Source organism: Sinocyclocheilus anshuiensis, unplaced genomic scaffold, assembly GCF_001515605.1.
Source record: "Sinocyclocheilus anshuiensis isolate Anshui unplaced genomic scaffold, SAMN03320099.WGS_v1.1 scaffold1143, whole genome shotgun sequence".
NCBI lineage: Eukaryota > Metazoa > Chordata > Actinopteri > Cypriniformes > Cyprinidae > Sinocyclocheilus > Sinocyclocheilus anshuiensis.
In genome coordinates this window covers 468279-484837 of record NW_015546123.1, presented here as the reverse complement: position 1 = coordinate 484837, position 16559 = coordinate 468279, and the positions used below count along the sequence as shown (strand labels likewise).

The following is a 16559-nucleotide window of genomic DNA, read 5'->3' as shown; positions in this document are numbered from 1 at the left end:
AATGCTCTATTGAACTTTCTATCCGTCAAAGAATCCTGAAAGAAAAGCAAAAAAGTTTTATCAACAAAAATATTAAGCAGCACAACTGTTTTCAACATTGGTAATAATAATAAATATTTCTTGAGCACCAAATCAGAATATTAGAATGATTTCTAAAGGATCATGTGACACTGAAGACTGGAGTAATGGCTGCTGAAAATTCAGCTTTGCCATCACTGGAACAATTTAAAATATATTAAAATAGAAAAACGTTATTTTTAATTGCAATTTCACAATATTACTGTTTTTATTGTATTTTTGATTTCAAATAAATGCATCCTTGGTGAGCATAAGACTTTCAAAAACATTAAAAATGTTTAATAAACTGAAAAAAATATAAATATCACACTACTCAAACTTGTATATTTATTTATTTATTCATTCATTTACACATACATTTATTAGCAATGTTGTGTTCATTCCACCTTCCCTGGGCTTATTTTTTCTTTCTTCTTTTTTATTCGAGCGTGTGCACTATATTTCTTGTAATTTCGAACCTGTGAAATTGCTTAATCAAAAATGATAGTTTTCTGTCTTTTATTTAATGTGTATTACCTTTGAGGCCATCTGCATATATAACATACTACAAAATATTGACAAAATTCATTTTTAGCAGATATACGCTTTTAAAATTTACATTTTAAATAGTCTTTAGGAATTTGGTTTGTTCGCTTCAGTTACCACTATGCAAATATTTGTCATCCTATCAGTGGCAACACATAAGGTTGTTATAAAATGAAAAAGTTGTGGAGCATCAATTACTTTCCCCCACAGTTTTCTTAATTGTTTTGTCCCATGAACCATGACCACAGGCTTCTCTGAATGCCAAATTGAAAAGCACACCAATCCCATGTAAAGTCTTAGCTAAGTGACTTCTTTCTAACATCTGTGCCATGCCAGGCGAACTGCATGATGGAGAAATGAAATTTAGTGTTTATGCAATGGCACTAAGCAGAACAGAGAGTTTCTGTATTTCCACAGCTGTTATAACCCCTGGCACATTTGAGATTAGATTCCGCTGCCAGGATGCAACTACTGACTGAGAAAAGGTCAGAGCAATGCTCTTTCTCACAAAGGTTCAAATAAAAAATAAAAATCTAAAATATAATGCCCATGTGCAAGATAATACAGTTTAAAGTGTGCTTTGGGTACATTTCCAGCCTTAGGCTCTGCTCTGTATGTGCTCTATATGAAATCTTTGATATATTTTGATTGTCTTGTTTGCTGCAGGCTATATATATTTCATGACTGGATAGCTAAAAACTGTGTCGATGCAATTATTTCTATGGTCAAGCATTTACAAATAATACACTGAAATGAAACTGATATGTTGTCCACCGTGCCGTGTTGAAGGTTGGCCTCCTAGGAGCTTTGTGAACATGGCCCATGGACATGACACATTTGAATCTGAGCTGTCCAGTACATCTGAATGCTGAGCTGAAGCAGGCCTCAGTCCCCAGAGACTCAGAGAATGCCAGCGGCAGAATACCAATATATGGTTTTCTATGACCTTCAAAACCACCAGACAGGCATACTAAGTTTTAAAGCTTGAATGTTCAAATAAACCTCTAGTGCTGTAAGGTGTACCATTCTGTCATGTTCAGTGCAAGAGCGATTAAAGTATTAATTGACTGATCACATGAATGATTCATTTCATTTTCATTGTGAGTCTGAGTGTGTGTGCTAAAGGTTTCAGAAAAAATGTGCTGTAAAACACTATCACTATGAACAACATCTAATCCGACTGAACTGTTTTTAAAAAAAATTCTCTGATTCTGTAGATGCCAAAATGTGACGTTGGATGAGGCATGACAATGTAAAACATGGTGGTGAACAAGTCTGTTGCGAGTGGTTTGAATGATTTTGTAAAGTTATTTACATTTTCGGTGTTGTATTTCAGAAATAATATAAGGCGCTATATACCAACCAGCTGATGTTAATCACTCACCTTTCATGATTTGCTTTATGCAAAATAATTGCTTTTGTTAGATACCATGCATACTGTACATAATGAAATATGATGAAGTGATAAAAATATAAGATATTACAAAAATGCTTTTTTTTTTAGATTTGAATGCTTGAAATATTGTAACATCAAATGCCCAAAGTGGATGCTTCCCAAGCAGGTTCACCTGCAGGCAGCATAACTACTTTCTTATTAAACCACTGTACACTGATTAAAAAAAAAAAATGTTGAAACAATTTTCACTCTGAAACTGCTAGTAAATTTCTCAAATAATTACAAAGAAACAGCAAGTAATACATTGAATTAAACATGAAATTTTGAATGAGAAAAACTGAAATACTATTTTCTTGTAAAATGTACCCTAGTATTCTTTGTTTTATTTACATTTTTTTTAAGTGTGAAAGATACTGCAATCAGCCCATCATTATCACTAAATAAACTGTAACAAGGTGATCAGGACTCTGACGCAGATCGTTCTGCACATTATCATGACTACCCACCAAAGAACTAAATATGGGGATATGAAATATTGAGTTGAAATTGTTTAGCCTAACTAAAAAAGTAGTCGACTACAATGTACAAAACATACGGCCTAACAAGAAGACAAACATAGCAGTAATAGGAGAACCAGAAATAAAAAGCTTTGTGAATTTAGTATTTTTTCATGTCATTACATTGTTTAGAGCATAAGAAAAAAATGGTAAAATCACATTTTTTAAAAATTATATTTTATTCATATGTTATGCTATGTCCTCTGTAGAGGACACCAGGACTCAGTTTTTCTAAAAAATAAAATGACAAGAATAGAAAAGGCAAAAACAATGGGAATTTTTTTTAAAATCACCAATCAATTTTTAGGTTTTAGGATTTTTTTGTATACCTAACTTTGTTTAAGGATGGTTCCCAACTATGTTAAAAATATATATATATATAACAAAATGATTTGATATACCATTTTGCTTTATGCAATATGTGTGTAAAAATTCCATAAACTGGTTTTGCCATTAAGCACAATGTTATCTATACACTGTATCTAATTTGCATATTAAAGTGCTGTTGGGACAGCATGTTGAAAAAAGAAGTGTAATAATGGGAGTAGTAATTGGCCAGATTTTCATAATAATATCTAATATTTCATAAGAATATTGATATATAATATGTTTTCATATTCAATTCTTTTGTCTCCCAAAATGTGAAATAAACATGCTTTTAGTCCTGTGTCCTCTACAGTGGACATGTATGAAATGATGTCCTGTTTCATAACAGGAAGTCATATTTTGATTTGAAACCCCATAACATTTTCCTGAGATGTTGATTTATGACAAACAATTTGAAAATTCATCAGATTTAAATTATAATTACAAAATATTATCAGATTTCCATAAGGATGTACAATTTTATCACTAAATTAATGTCAGCCATTTTTAAAAACCAAGGAGAGGGAGTGGTCATGGTGAAACATCCAATCATTTGATATCTCTGGAAAGCCCTGAATGTGCTCTGTACAGGACATCCAGACTGTGAAACTGTGGCATGTGAGGTCTCAGAGAAATTCACTAAAATAGAATGTCCACTACAGAGGCAAAAACTCCATAGCTGGGTCTCAGGAGGTTAAAACAGAACACTAATATAAAAACTGAAGTCCTCCAATGTCCCAACAATTGATAACTGAGATACAAGATGGCATTACTTGCATTTGTGTGAAACAAAAAGTGAGTCTAAGTCATTAGTCAAGCAGTCTAATCAACGACAAATGTTATGATGTGTTCCAGTCATAATTTTGACATCAAGTGTGTGTGCAAGTCACTCTGGTCAGTGGATGATGTACCACCTATTCTTTTCTATTGTAATCATACATCCTCATATTTTGTGCATGCAACTTCATTTCAACAAATTTACCATCAATACAGATGCTGCATCCATGGCGTTCGACATGTTTTCTCACCAACTCAGAAACTCTGGGCGTAAAGAAAGTTCTGAGTTTACTACTCATAATTACGACTTTGTGGTGCCATTCAAAATACGATCTTTCCAACATGACTTGAGCACACTATTAAAATTTAAATTAAATTTGGAAAATTAATGATTACCCTTTCCAAACAAACAAAGTGCTGATTATAATAAGCATTATTTGTACATTAAAAGTGCGCAATTAAAGGCTTCATTGTGTAGGGGTCAAAAAACGCAATGAAGAGCAAGCAAACTGAAGTGTTGAATTATATTGAATAGAGATTGTGGGAGTGCTCGGGCTCCATGTCTTCATCAGTGTTCAACGGTACCACTGCGCTCTTATCTGAGCAGTCAGTGTGTGATTCAACCGTGATTGTGAACTCATTCTCCCAGACCTTAAGTCCGATTGAATTGCTCATCCTTTCTCTGAATTTGTTTCGATTTGCTCCAAGAGTGCATATATAGCATTTAGTAAGAAAACAGTAACCTGGACTCAACAAAGGAGATCCCCTATGGCAATTTGCGGTGATGCAAAGAGCACAGTCCCAAGAAGCAGTAATTGTATCCTTCCATGTTGTGGTCAGTAATTTCTAAGTTAGAAATATGTGGTGTGATAGTAGAACAAACTGAATCACATTGATCTCTTTGATTGCACAGGTTTGCACATCTTTAGGCTATGTGTATATTGCAGGGTAAATACCACATTTATATTTTGCTCTCTCTGCACACACATAGCGGTGGAATGAGAGAGAGAGAGCCCTAAAATTGTTGCTAGGCGACCTGACATCAGTTTTTCATTCTACAATCATTCTGTTGCCCACGTGTGTGCGGGCTGTGTATAAAACCAATGAGAGCAAATCCACTCTTCCTTTGAGTGGATACTGCTCGCAGGGCTCCTTTTTCAAAGAGCTGAAGAGAAATTGCGGCAGCCGTCTCCTTCAAATACCCTTCTATCTGAAAATCTGCCTCAGTGACTAGCATGAAGTTTATGAAAAGACACCAGATTCTAATGGCTTTTTCTTAAAATTAATCGGAGTGGTGGGCATGAGGATTTTGTCGCTGTCAGAAAGAAGAAATTTTACTTAATTCTTATTTCAAGGTCTTTCCCAAGTCTAAAATTATGTTTCCGAGTGAAGACCGGAACTCAAGTGAGCTGCTGAACAGCTCCATTGGAAACTCCTCTATGGAGGATACGGCGGACGAGGAGCACCCCTTCCTGACGGATGCTTGGCTGGTGCCCCTTTTCTTCTCTCTCATCATGCTAGTGGGGCTGATTGGAAACTCACTGGTGATCTATGTCATCTCCAAGCACAGACAGATGAGGACCGCCACTAACTTTTACATTGGTGAGTTGCAGCCAGTTTTTTTCTGCACAGAACCTCTGGAACCTTTTACCACATTAGACAAGCTCTAAGCAGTTGCACTTTTAAAAAGCTTCTAAAAACATTTCTTAGCTTTTGAATAATATATTTTAGTCTCTTTTGTCAATGTATTCTCTCCCTCTCTCTCTTGTTATTTTTGTTATGAGATATCTTCGTTTAATTATTTTAACTGTTTTATTGTCCTTTTTGTTGTTTTTATAATGTTTTGTAAATGTTTTTATGCTCAGACCAACCAAGCATTTTGAACTGCATTTCATATATTAAGCTGCTAGACAAATAAATTATTATTATTTAAAGTATTATTTAAGTATTTTACATGATTATTTAGCATCAGAAGTAAAGTCAGATGAATCTAATTTTGCAGCGACAGGAAGCAAACTGGAGTTGAGCCTCTTATTGACTGTATTTGTGTATATTAGTATATTTGTGGTGAATGATTCATTAGTCACAGAATGATGTACTGTCATGTAACTGTAAGAATGATTGCATTCCCTCAAAGAACGCTTCACAAGGACCTCTTGAGCAAGATTGTGAGGTTAGGAAATAGCTTAAAATTTATGTAACTTGAATGAAGTATTCAATCAAAAAAGTCATTGCCACTATATGACTATAATGGCATTTTAGTATTTGTAATTTTACTGTATTTGTACTTTTAGTGAATTTTGGAACGGAATAAAGGCAGATCATCCACAGCGACTCAAATTGATTTACAGTGTTGCTGTCAGAGCTTGCATTTAATTCACTGCATTTTCACTTCACATTTTCCATCATTTCTGTCTTCAACTATTTTTGACTTCACAATATTTGACAGAATCCCTATACCCCAAGGAGATAACAGTAATATGAACAGTAGGCACCTCACATTACACATTCACCTTTTCCATACCTTCTATTCAAATGAAACAGATCGTTCATAACACACGCACTTAATTCCTCAGCTAACTTGGCTGCCACTGACATCATTTTCCTGCTGTGCTGTGTGCCATTCACTGCTACCCTCTACCCTCTGCCTGGCTGGATATTTGGGGACTTCATGTGCAAATTTGTTGCTTTTCTCCAACAGGTAAGCAGAGCACGAACAACACTGCACAAGACGTATTGTTAAAAATAAGCAATTTTTTTCTTTTGTGTAGTGTAAATGTGTCCCTGCTGCGTCCGACAAAGTCACTGTGAAATGAAAAGTAAGAGGAATAAATGTGTAAAGATCAATGCTGACAGGATTCTGGACTTCAGTATAGTACCCAACAGTGTCACCAAGTACACTGTAAAAAAATATTGTGATTTTAACAGTAAAAGACTGAAGAAGCTATTTGTGATGAGCTTTGGTTCATCATGTGACTTTCTCATCACCACCAGTTTTTTGGTGCATTCAGTGCATTACAATGGTTCAAAACATATATTAGTTCTTCAATACGTTGGTTTATTAACATTACATTAGCTACCATATTTTTTACGGTGAAGTTCTGGCAACCACAGCTGCCGGTATTTTTCCGTAAATGTCACAGATTTTTTTTTTTACAGTGTAGCAATAAATGGATTTGTACACTGATTAAGACCTATAATATAGTCCCTATGCTTTAGACAATTTACACAATGTGTAAGATGGGTACATTGTGATGTTGCTTTATGGCAATGAAATTAATTAGCTGAAGTCACGTTACCTAATTAATATTCATGACCAAATGTTTGACTTGTCCTGGGCAGAACTTGGGTTGTATGGCCCTGCACAAGTTTCGGCACTGGGATGCAATTGGGATTTGCACATATTTTTTAATAATAATAAAAAATGATTATTAGATTGAGTCTGTATAGTGAAACAAATTATAAATATAAATATATATATTATATTTTACCACCTATATATTTATAATATAAATATATAGGTTGCTAGTACCATATATGCCTCTTCTGATCCTATTTAAGATGTATTTTGAATGTCTTTTTTAAGGTTTATTTTATATTACTTAATTATATGGATGTGATCCCTTTTTAAAAGTTGTTGTCTGCTCATTGTGTTACTGTTTGTACAGCACTATGGTCAACGTTGTTGTTTTATTCAGTGCTTTAGAAATAAATTTGAATTTGAATATAAATTATAAATTAAAAATTTGAAACAAATGGAGTTGCTTTGGTATGAGAGGTGCATAAAGATATAGAAAATCACTGCACTTTTTCTGATTTCCGCACCTATTTCACAATCAATGTTCCTCTCTGGACAAGCACATTCTTACTGTCTGCCAGAGACAATGCTGCTTCTGAAACTCTGATTAGAAAGAAGGTAAAAAGCAACCTAGGCTCATTGGAAAAACATGCCTTTGCCTACATTATTTTGCAAAACACTAAAAAAAAAAAAAGTGCCTATACATATAATTCACCACAGTTTCCAGATTAAATGCCCACTAGCGGCAGTAAAACATCCACAACATTTATTCCTTTTCGCACATTATGATTTCACGGGCAGATTATCAGTTAATATAGACTTATTTTTGTGTGGTTCCTTAACCATGTTATGACCTTAAAACACTTTACCATACTGCATGATTTGTAAACTAATATATTTTGGCGTTTGCATCACATAACAAGCTCCAGATGTATGGCTTTTCTGATGAAGTAAATTTGCTTGGTAGCTCACCTGGTACATTCAGCAAATGCGTTTTTCATTCTCACCTTTGCTTTTGTTAACACTACCAGTTAGGTTTAGGGCAGTGTTTACTGTAGGTGGTAACTTATTTTGGAATGCAAAAGAGCATTAAACTTTTAATGCCACTTACTAGACATTTCATTTTACTGCAGTGATACGTACAACCAACAAGTGTAATAATGTTGCTGGATTCATGTTTATCTATTTCAGATCAAACTGAACACTCTTTTAGCACCCCTCACTGGTCATTTCACATTAAAAAAGGTAGCAAAATGTGCAAGAAACCAAGGAGTCTGGGCTGGTAAAAGGGTTAAAAAAAAAGAAAGGAAAAAAAAGGGGCATCAATATCCTGATATTAGGTGCTAAATCTATTGTGATTGTCACAGGTTTGCTTTTAATGCAAGTCAGCAAAGCTAAATATGTTAATACTAGCCAATGAGGATGTGGGCTAAAAGTGCTGCCCCCCATAGTGTTTCGAGGTAAGTATGACAGCAACTATAGGTTTGTATAGGTTGATTGCAACGTTAAGCATCTTTTTTTTCTTCTTTTTTTTTACAGTAACATGTTTAGTTAAACACTGTAAACACCGAATAAAACAGTTTTCATTTGAGATATTCTAGTATTAGTTGTATTACCTGTAAATAGTGTAAATCACCCTAATCAAGATTCATTCAAAAACCCTTGTTTTTGGACCAGAAAAATATAGCTCCGATTAAATGATATTGAATATGATATATTTGTTATGAATTTAAGATAGATATTGCCTATAGTTAAATAGTTTCAATATAGTAAGCTACTTTCTGTTAGCAACCTGTAGCTAACTAGCTAACTACTTTTTCCGAAAGGATAACAAGCTATGCTATAGTCTGTCTACTTGAAAACTGTAACTTGTAGCTTGGCAGGCTTCAAAGCTTTCCCAACAACAGCGACCTCTCTGCAGCAATAAATAAAAGAGTCTGAGAACTCAAACAGTTCCATTTAAAACAACCATATTAAATATACATCAAAACAGAAAACCATCACTGAATAGAACCTTTTCTCTCTTTTTTTACATTTGGGTGTACACGGAGGAAGAACTTATTTTTGTGTGGCATTTCAACATTATGATTCATCCCTCATTTCATGTAGATAATAGAAGATGTGAGTCAATCTTTATTCACTGCCTTGTGTGAGACAGCATCGGCCAAACAAAAAAAAGTAGGACACAGTATATTTATAAAAGCTAGCATTAAAAACATAAGAAAAGAAAAAGAATATGCGACCAAAGGGATATGCCAGCCCATCTTACTCGTTTCAGCTATACTTTGAAGTAAATTCAAAGTTGCAGTGCAATCGTTACTAAATGAAATGTTGCTTTATGGAAATGAAAAAGTCTGCTGCTAATTTACAAGTCTTCCTTCATAGTTGTATTTAATTACTGAACGAATGAACAACACAAACACCAAACAATCGCTGTGGGAGGAATAATCTGTGGGTTTGGTCTTTCCTAATCCTGTATTCTTTGTACAGCGCTGTGAAGCTTATCTTGTCGGACACACAGGCCTCCTCAGATTGAGGCTAAGCACACTTTTTCTTTTGTTTGTTTAATCATTAGATACCTTGCACAAAAGATGATGGGTGGAACAGCTCTTTGTTCACACCTGTTGCATCAAAGAGCTAAAGCCTCTCCTCTTACCTGATTCGTTTAATTTAAGATAAGCAATCAGACACTTCAGTTCAATTAATTCACCTACAAGTGAATGGGGCTGTTTTTTTGTGTCTAAAATTAATTCAAAAGACGATGAGCTAAAGACTGGCCTGTACTGAAATCATTATGCGGCTGTGTTTTTGATGTGCTAGATTTTAGATTAGTTAAATCCAATTTTAACGTTTACTCTAGATGTCTGGAGTGCATCTGTCTTGCATGTACTGATAATGATATGAACACATGATAACAAAGGGTTTGGCAATGTGTAGGTGACCGTACAGGCGACATGCATCACTCTTACGGCGATGAGTGGAGACCGTTGCTATGTGACTGTGTATCCTCTGAAATCCCTGCACCATCGAACCCCTCGTGTCGCAATGATGGTTAGCATCTGTATCTGGATCGGTAAGTAATTTAGTACAATTATCAACAAAAAACTTCAAAAAAGGTGACACCTTCCCTACATATAACAAACACTAGGCTGTATTCTCTCTATGACTGCAATAATTAGTTCATCTGTTAAAACTCAATCTGTCACCTGCTGTTGATTACCAGAGAAAATAAATTAAATTTACTCTTTAGTTTAACAAACCAACACATTTCGGGGCTGTACACACAGAACACATTTTTGTATTTCACCATGTTTCTCCATAGCTTTTTTTTAACATATAAACATGAATGCTAGATGAACAGCGTCTCTAGACTTTACTTTTTTTGAAATGCAAGTGTGTTCTGTGTGAATGGCCCAATAGTAATGCAAATGTAAATATATGGGGAAAGTTTACAATAAAACATCTTTGTGTGATGGGGCCATTCATATACTGTAGAACATGTTCTTTACGTGAGACAAAAGCATTGAAAAAGAATGCAGAGTCCTGAGACAGGTTTTTCTAAATTCTTTGACACAGTGTCTTAAAAACATGGCACTCATGCACGAGATGCAGTCAGACACGGCACAACTGTCAACTGTCTATAACGTATGTTTACATACAAAAAGAATTAAAAGCAGAGGAACAAGACTGCAGAAATGCATCTTGTGTAAATCAGCCCATACAATCTCTTTATCCTTTCTAACGTATTTTTGTCTCATCTGTGAGTCTCTCTCTCTCACTCACTCACTCACACACACACACACACACACAGTTCTACTTTTTTCCTATAACCTTTTTTTTTTTTAATTAATGTAAATGCAAAAATTCATGCTTCACATTTATGCTTTTAAACATATCCACTTCCATGTAAGTGCATAACAAAGTACCTAACTGCATTTAACCCAGAATACTTCTATCAATTTTTAAATGTTTAAAAAACGAAGCATTAAAATTCTCATCTTCCCTTTTCTTATGCAACAAGGTTCCTTCATCCTTTCCATACCAATCTTCCTGTACCAGAGGCTTGAGGATGGCTATTGGTATGGACCAAGAAAATACTGCATGGAGAGGTTTCCATCAAAGACCCACGAGAAAGCTTTCATCCTCTATCAGTTCATAGCCGTATATCTACTGCCTGTCATTACCATCTCCTTCTGTTATTCCTTCATGCTGAAGAGAGTGGGACAAGCCTCTGTGGAACCAGTGGATAACAACCATCAGGTACAATCATGGGTATCAACCAGTGATGACACTTCACTGAATGGATATGAAAGGCTATATGTGCTTTAATCTATTATTCAGGTGTATATCCTCTCAAGAGGTTGTGAAACATCTTGGCGTCTTTTCTTCTCTTCAAAAGTAAAGAAATAAAGTAGTTGTAGTAGTAACCTTTATTTAATAAGGTAAGATAAAAATAATTTAACGACAAAAGAATATATATAGCACCTTGTAAAAATAAATAAATAACTTGATTTTGTGCATGCTACATTTAAATGTTAATAATATTAACTATATTAATATAAAATATTCTTAGTAAAAAAAATTGAGTATTTATTCTCACAGCAAAAACAGCATTAAGTCATCTGATGAAGGTGTGGTCCAGTTTCACATAGGCGGTGTCCGAAACCTAAAGTCATGACTTCACAGGCAGCGTTTTGTGTATGAAGGTTCCCCGTAAAGAAATTAGTTACAAAAAAATTGAATCCAACATTTGGTAATAATACAGAATAGTGAGAAATTTAGAAGCAATTTTTATAGGCCAGTCATTTTTTGACTGGGAACACCACAAGTGTAACAAGTGAAGTGTAATATACCCTGCATGAGCAAAAACAGTACGTTTTAGTCCAATGCAATAACATTAACTTTTCGGGAAAAAGAAAATCCTCTCTAGGTCAAAAAGATTGGAACACAACAAGGTAAAATGAGCTTTGAAAATTAACAAGCATATATTTAGTGACTTATTTTTTGATAGAAATGGAATCATATGTTGAAATAAACAGACATTTATTTAAATAGATATATACTCTTTCACTCCTTCAGATACTGCTTTATTCTTTTCACCAACTGCTGAACTGATCATATGCTGCCTACAAAAAACCAAACAGATTAAGCTGAACATATTAGTTGATGTTATGCATACATTAGGTTCAGAAGTGCCTTGGACACCTCAGACAGCTGAAACATTCACATTTGATTCTGGCCAAAATTTTTTCAGACAGATTTGTGACAGGGTTTAGGTTCACACCTATGCTTCACAATATTTAAGCAGTGGCACAACTTTTTTTTATTAGACTGAGATTTGCAGTATTTTACGATATTTTGACAAGAAAACCAGTCCCTGATAATGAAAAGCCACCTCACAGCTTGATGCTGCCACTACCACACTTCCCTGTAAATGTAGTGACTTTTTGATACATGAGCAGTGTTAGCTTTGCCACACATTCACTTTGAATTCCAGCCTAAAAGCTCCTAAAAGCTCTTTCTTATCTGAGGTCTTCTCCAACATTACAGCTGAGCTGAGTGACCTCTCACTCAATCAGAGTTCCTGAGTCACCCTACTGCTTTTTGTCCCGCAGATGTTTACACGGTCTTACAATTCTTGTTTTCTTGTAGCGAGTTTTGAAATTTGAAACTCTGGAGTTCTTGTGTGATTATGGCATTAATCTCCATATAATTGAACAAAAAGTGCCCACTGTGGAATCACATTAGATTTTGTTTTGTACCCTTTTTCTAATTAATGCTTTTGCTTCATATTATCTTCTTCGCCACTATATCTTCAATGTAAATCCTTTGCAACGGTCTGTATTGTTCATTTTCAAAGCCAACAGATTCACAACATGAATAATGGAGCTGTGGGATCTTAATCCAGAAAATATGCTGGCTTTATTTATCTGGGTATACTTACAACAGCATATTGCGGTTTTGTATTATATGAATATTTAAGGGTCAGTGACATATAAGGATATCAAAATTATGAAATATAATTTTGTATTCATGTTGCTTTCATTTAAAAAACAAAAAACAAAAACAATCAATAAATGGTGTAAGCATCAAGTAACACTACAATACACTTCAATACTCTTGTATATCTTAATCACTATTTAGAAAAAAAATATTTTATAGAATTATTTTATAGAAAAGCTATTATTTTTCCATGAATTATTTGAACCATGAATATCAGGGTATATGAAATTTCAAGTTTTCTTAGCATTACTTATAAGATGATAATTTCCAGATGATTTGGATTGAATTGGAGGACAGTTTTGTTTTTACAATATTAATAATATTTTAAAACAAACCTGCTTATATATTTTAAATACATGAAAAATATGAATAAAAGATAATGCAACTACTTATGTCAACATTACTTTTTTATGCGACTTTTAATTGCAGTAGACTTTTTTTAACTTTAATTTTAAACCCCATCAAAAATATCAAAGTTCATTTTAATTTAGAAACTGAAAATATTTTCATCAAAAAACAGGTGTATTCAAGTCATTGTCTGCAGTTTTAAAATATATGTCTTAATAGCATCCTTACAGAAAAAATGTCAGGTTTCTCATCTTGTCAGATTTCAGTACATTAAAATCACAAAGAACTGCATTTCAATGTATAACTGCATTAGAAAGACTAGAATTCTAGTCTGCAATTTTTGTAGAGCCTTGTCATTAAATGTATAATAAAAACTATGTAGACTTTTCTTTAAAATATCATTGATCTCTTTTTTCACATATCAGACCCATTTGTCTGCTATAATCTTATCAAAACCTTGTTTATTTCAGGTCCACCTGCTCTCAGAGAGAACTATCTCCATTAGGAGTAAGATTTCCAAAATGGTTGTGGTCATTGTTGCTCTCTTCACCATCTGCTGGGGTCCCATACAGATCTTTGTCCTGTTCCAGTCTTTCTATCCCAACTTCAAGGCCAACTACGCAACATATAAGATCAAGACATGGGCTAACTGCATGTCCTATGCCAACTCCTCTATCAACCCTATTGTCTACGGTTTTATGGGCGCCAGCTTTCGCAAGTCCTTCAGGAAGACCTTCCCCTTCCTCTTCAGACACAAAGTGAGAGACAGCAGTGTTGCCTCCCGCACGGCCAATGCAGAAATAAAGTTTGTAGCAACGGAGGACAGCAACACTGAGAGGAAATGAGAGCAGATGACACCTAAACCATGAATTCATGCCAACCGTCTAGTTGCTGAGGCGCAGGCTTCCCCCATTAAATAGGGGTTATATTCAGTTCACCGAGTTGTGAAAAAATTTGAATGTGGTGCAAAAGGCCATTTAAAAAGCAAAGAATTGCAGTTATATTTACAGCTGGAGTTAAGTAGTATTATTTGATATTTATATCCAACATCTAAACCAAAAGGTTCGACTCTTATTGCTGGCCCTGCTGTGCTACAAGAGCTTGCCTTTTTATAAGCTGGATGGAAAGCTCATTTTACAGGGAGTAAGTTCGCAGATGGGGAACCAAACGGATGTTCTGCCAGCGGAGATATGTAGGAGCTTGCCTGAGAGGATGTTGACTAAATCAAACATGGCAACTGTTGACTCATCTATTGTGTTTGACATATACACGACACCTCCCTGTGCACACTTCCTCATGTAACACCACTCCAGACTGCTCTTCATCAGTTATATTTATATATTCTGAACATTCTACGACATGGCTCAACCTGAAGTATTCGCAAGGTATAGACTTGGAATGCAATTACGTTTTTTGTGTGAACAGCCCCTAAGTTGTCTGCATCTTTATATGTTGTTGTAAAAACGCAACACTCATGTGCAAGACGCTGAAAAAGCAGTGCGAAGCAGTGGTCAAAGGTGTTTGTCTGAGGGGTGATTTAAACAGAAAGCTTGTTTTTGGGTTGAAAAATACAAAATACAAGTTTCACTTTTTTAATGAGCGCATGGTGAAACATGTCCTAACAAGTTTACAAGTAACAAAGGAAAGTAAGAAAGAACAGTGAAATGCCTAAATGCTTTCTGTGTGAACAGCCCCTAAGTTGTATGTCTCTTAAAAACACAGAAAAAACAGTGCAACACAATAGTCAACAATGTTTTTCTAAGGGGCCAATCACAAAGAATGAGTTTTTGTGTTGAAAAATGCAAGACGCAAGCAGTGGAATTTGGGGAAAAAAATAAATAAATCAATAAAAACAAGGTCTCCAAAAGCATTTTTAAAAGTACTTTTAACTTGAGCACCACATTTTTAAAATGCCATCAGGTGCTAAATAGTGCAAATGATGCCAGATGTGAACACAATGGTTAAACACATACATCTAGTGCATGTTTACATAGAAAAGCAATGGAAAAGTAGCACAGTAAAATGCAAAAATGCATTCTGTACCTTGACCCTTGAGGACATCTAAACAAAACGCTGACAAAAACAATGGTCAAAGACTTTCGTCTAGTGTATATGTTTACATTGATTAACAAGCAGCACAGTGGAGTGCAAAAACACATTGTGCGTGAACTGGGCCTAACATATTCAGTGTTCTGAATTTAAATCAATAGCATCCTCCAAGGCTTTCCAAATGTGCCCTCCATTATGATGTAATAGTTGAGGGAAAATGGTTCTTTGATGCACAAATGGCAATACAACACATTTACAGGGTAGACGTAGTGGTGTTATTTACCATGCTAAGTGAGAAGGAATTCAAAGTGGAATTAAGTGTGATTTTGTTTTGCTAGCGTGTGCTACCACAAAGCTTGCTTAATTACTTTCATCCTAAGCAGAAATAGATGTCTTATCATTAGCATTTGTGAAATGTTTTGACAAGCAGAGCTAAGTAGCTAAAAGCTTTTCTTGAAGTGCTGTCGGTTTAACCTTGGCATTAATAAATTATTCAGTATCCTTGAAGCATGGTCCTGTTAGCTCTATAAATGCCTTAATGAATTCAAATCTGACTGGACTTGAGTAGCTTTGTTTGCCTATTTTATTTCCATATTTCTTTGTCGTGTTTAGGAAGGATTGATTGATTTCAGGCTTTGTAGAATACATACAACAAGAAGAGACTAAACAGGTTTAATCAATCAATTCCAGTGCATATACTGTCTGCATTTAGAAATGTTTTCATCTACAAATGTATGATCGGAGTTTTCAAATGGATCATCATTGACATATATGTATAGTATTTACCATGTGAATGTGGATTTGCGTAAATAAATTGGCCAAATCTATGAATAATTCGTCATCTTGTTCCAGTGACATCAAACAGATATTTGATATTCACTGCATAATGCATCTTTAATTACCATGCAGAGTGTATTGCTCTGAGAAACGGCAAGGCAAAATCAAGCAGTTGGACTGATGGACTAATAGCATGGCAATAACCCCATGATGCCACCTACACAGACAGCCAATTATTATCTTGATCAGTGGAAAAGGGGCAGGAAGTGCGTAATCAGTCCTGCTATTTCAAAGCGCTAAACTAGCATCTGTCCTCTTCTTGGCCTAAGGTCAGTAAATAGAGGCACTGCAATAGTTTAATAGTCACTTTAAAACTCTGAGATGC

General features: G+C 34.9%; 1 protein-coding gene across 1 annotated transcript; it reads left to right on the top strand.

The window, feature by feature from the left end:
- The first annotated feature begins 5072 nt into the window (after positions 1-5072).
- On the top strand, positions 5073-14193 carry LOC107700977 (G-protein coupled receptor 54-like). Its single transcript, XM_016502857.1, has 5 exons — positions 5073-5301; positions 6276-6400; positions 9935-10070; positions 11019-11257; positions 13819-14193. Exons 1-5 carry the CDS (start codon positions 5076-5078, stop codon positions 14191-14193), a joined length of 1101 nt encoding a protein of 366 aa, XP_016358343.1. The 5' UTR covers positions 5073-5075.
- Positions 14194-16559: the final 2366 nt, after the last annotated feature.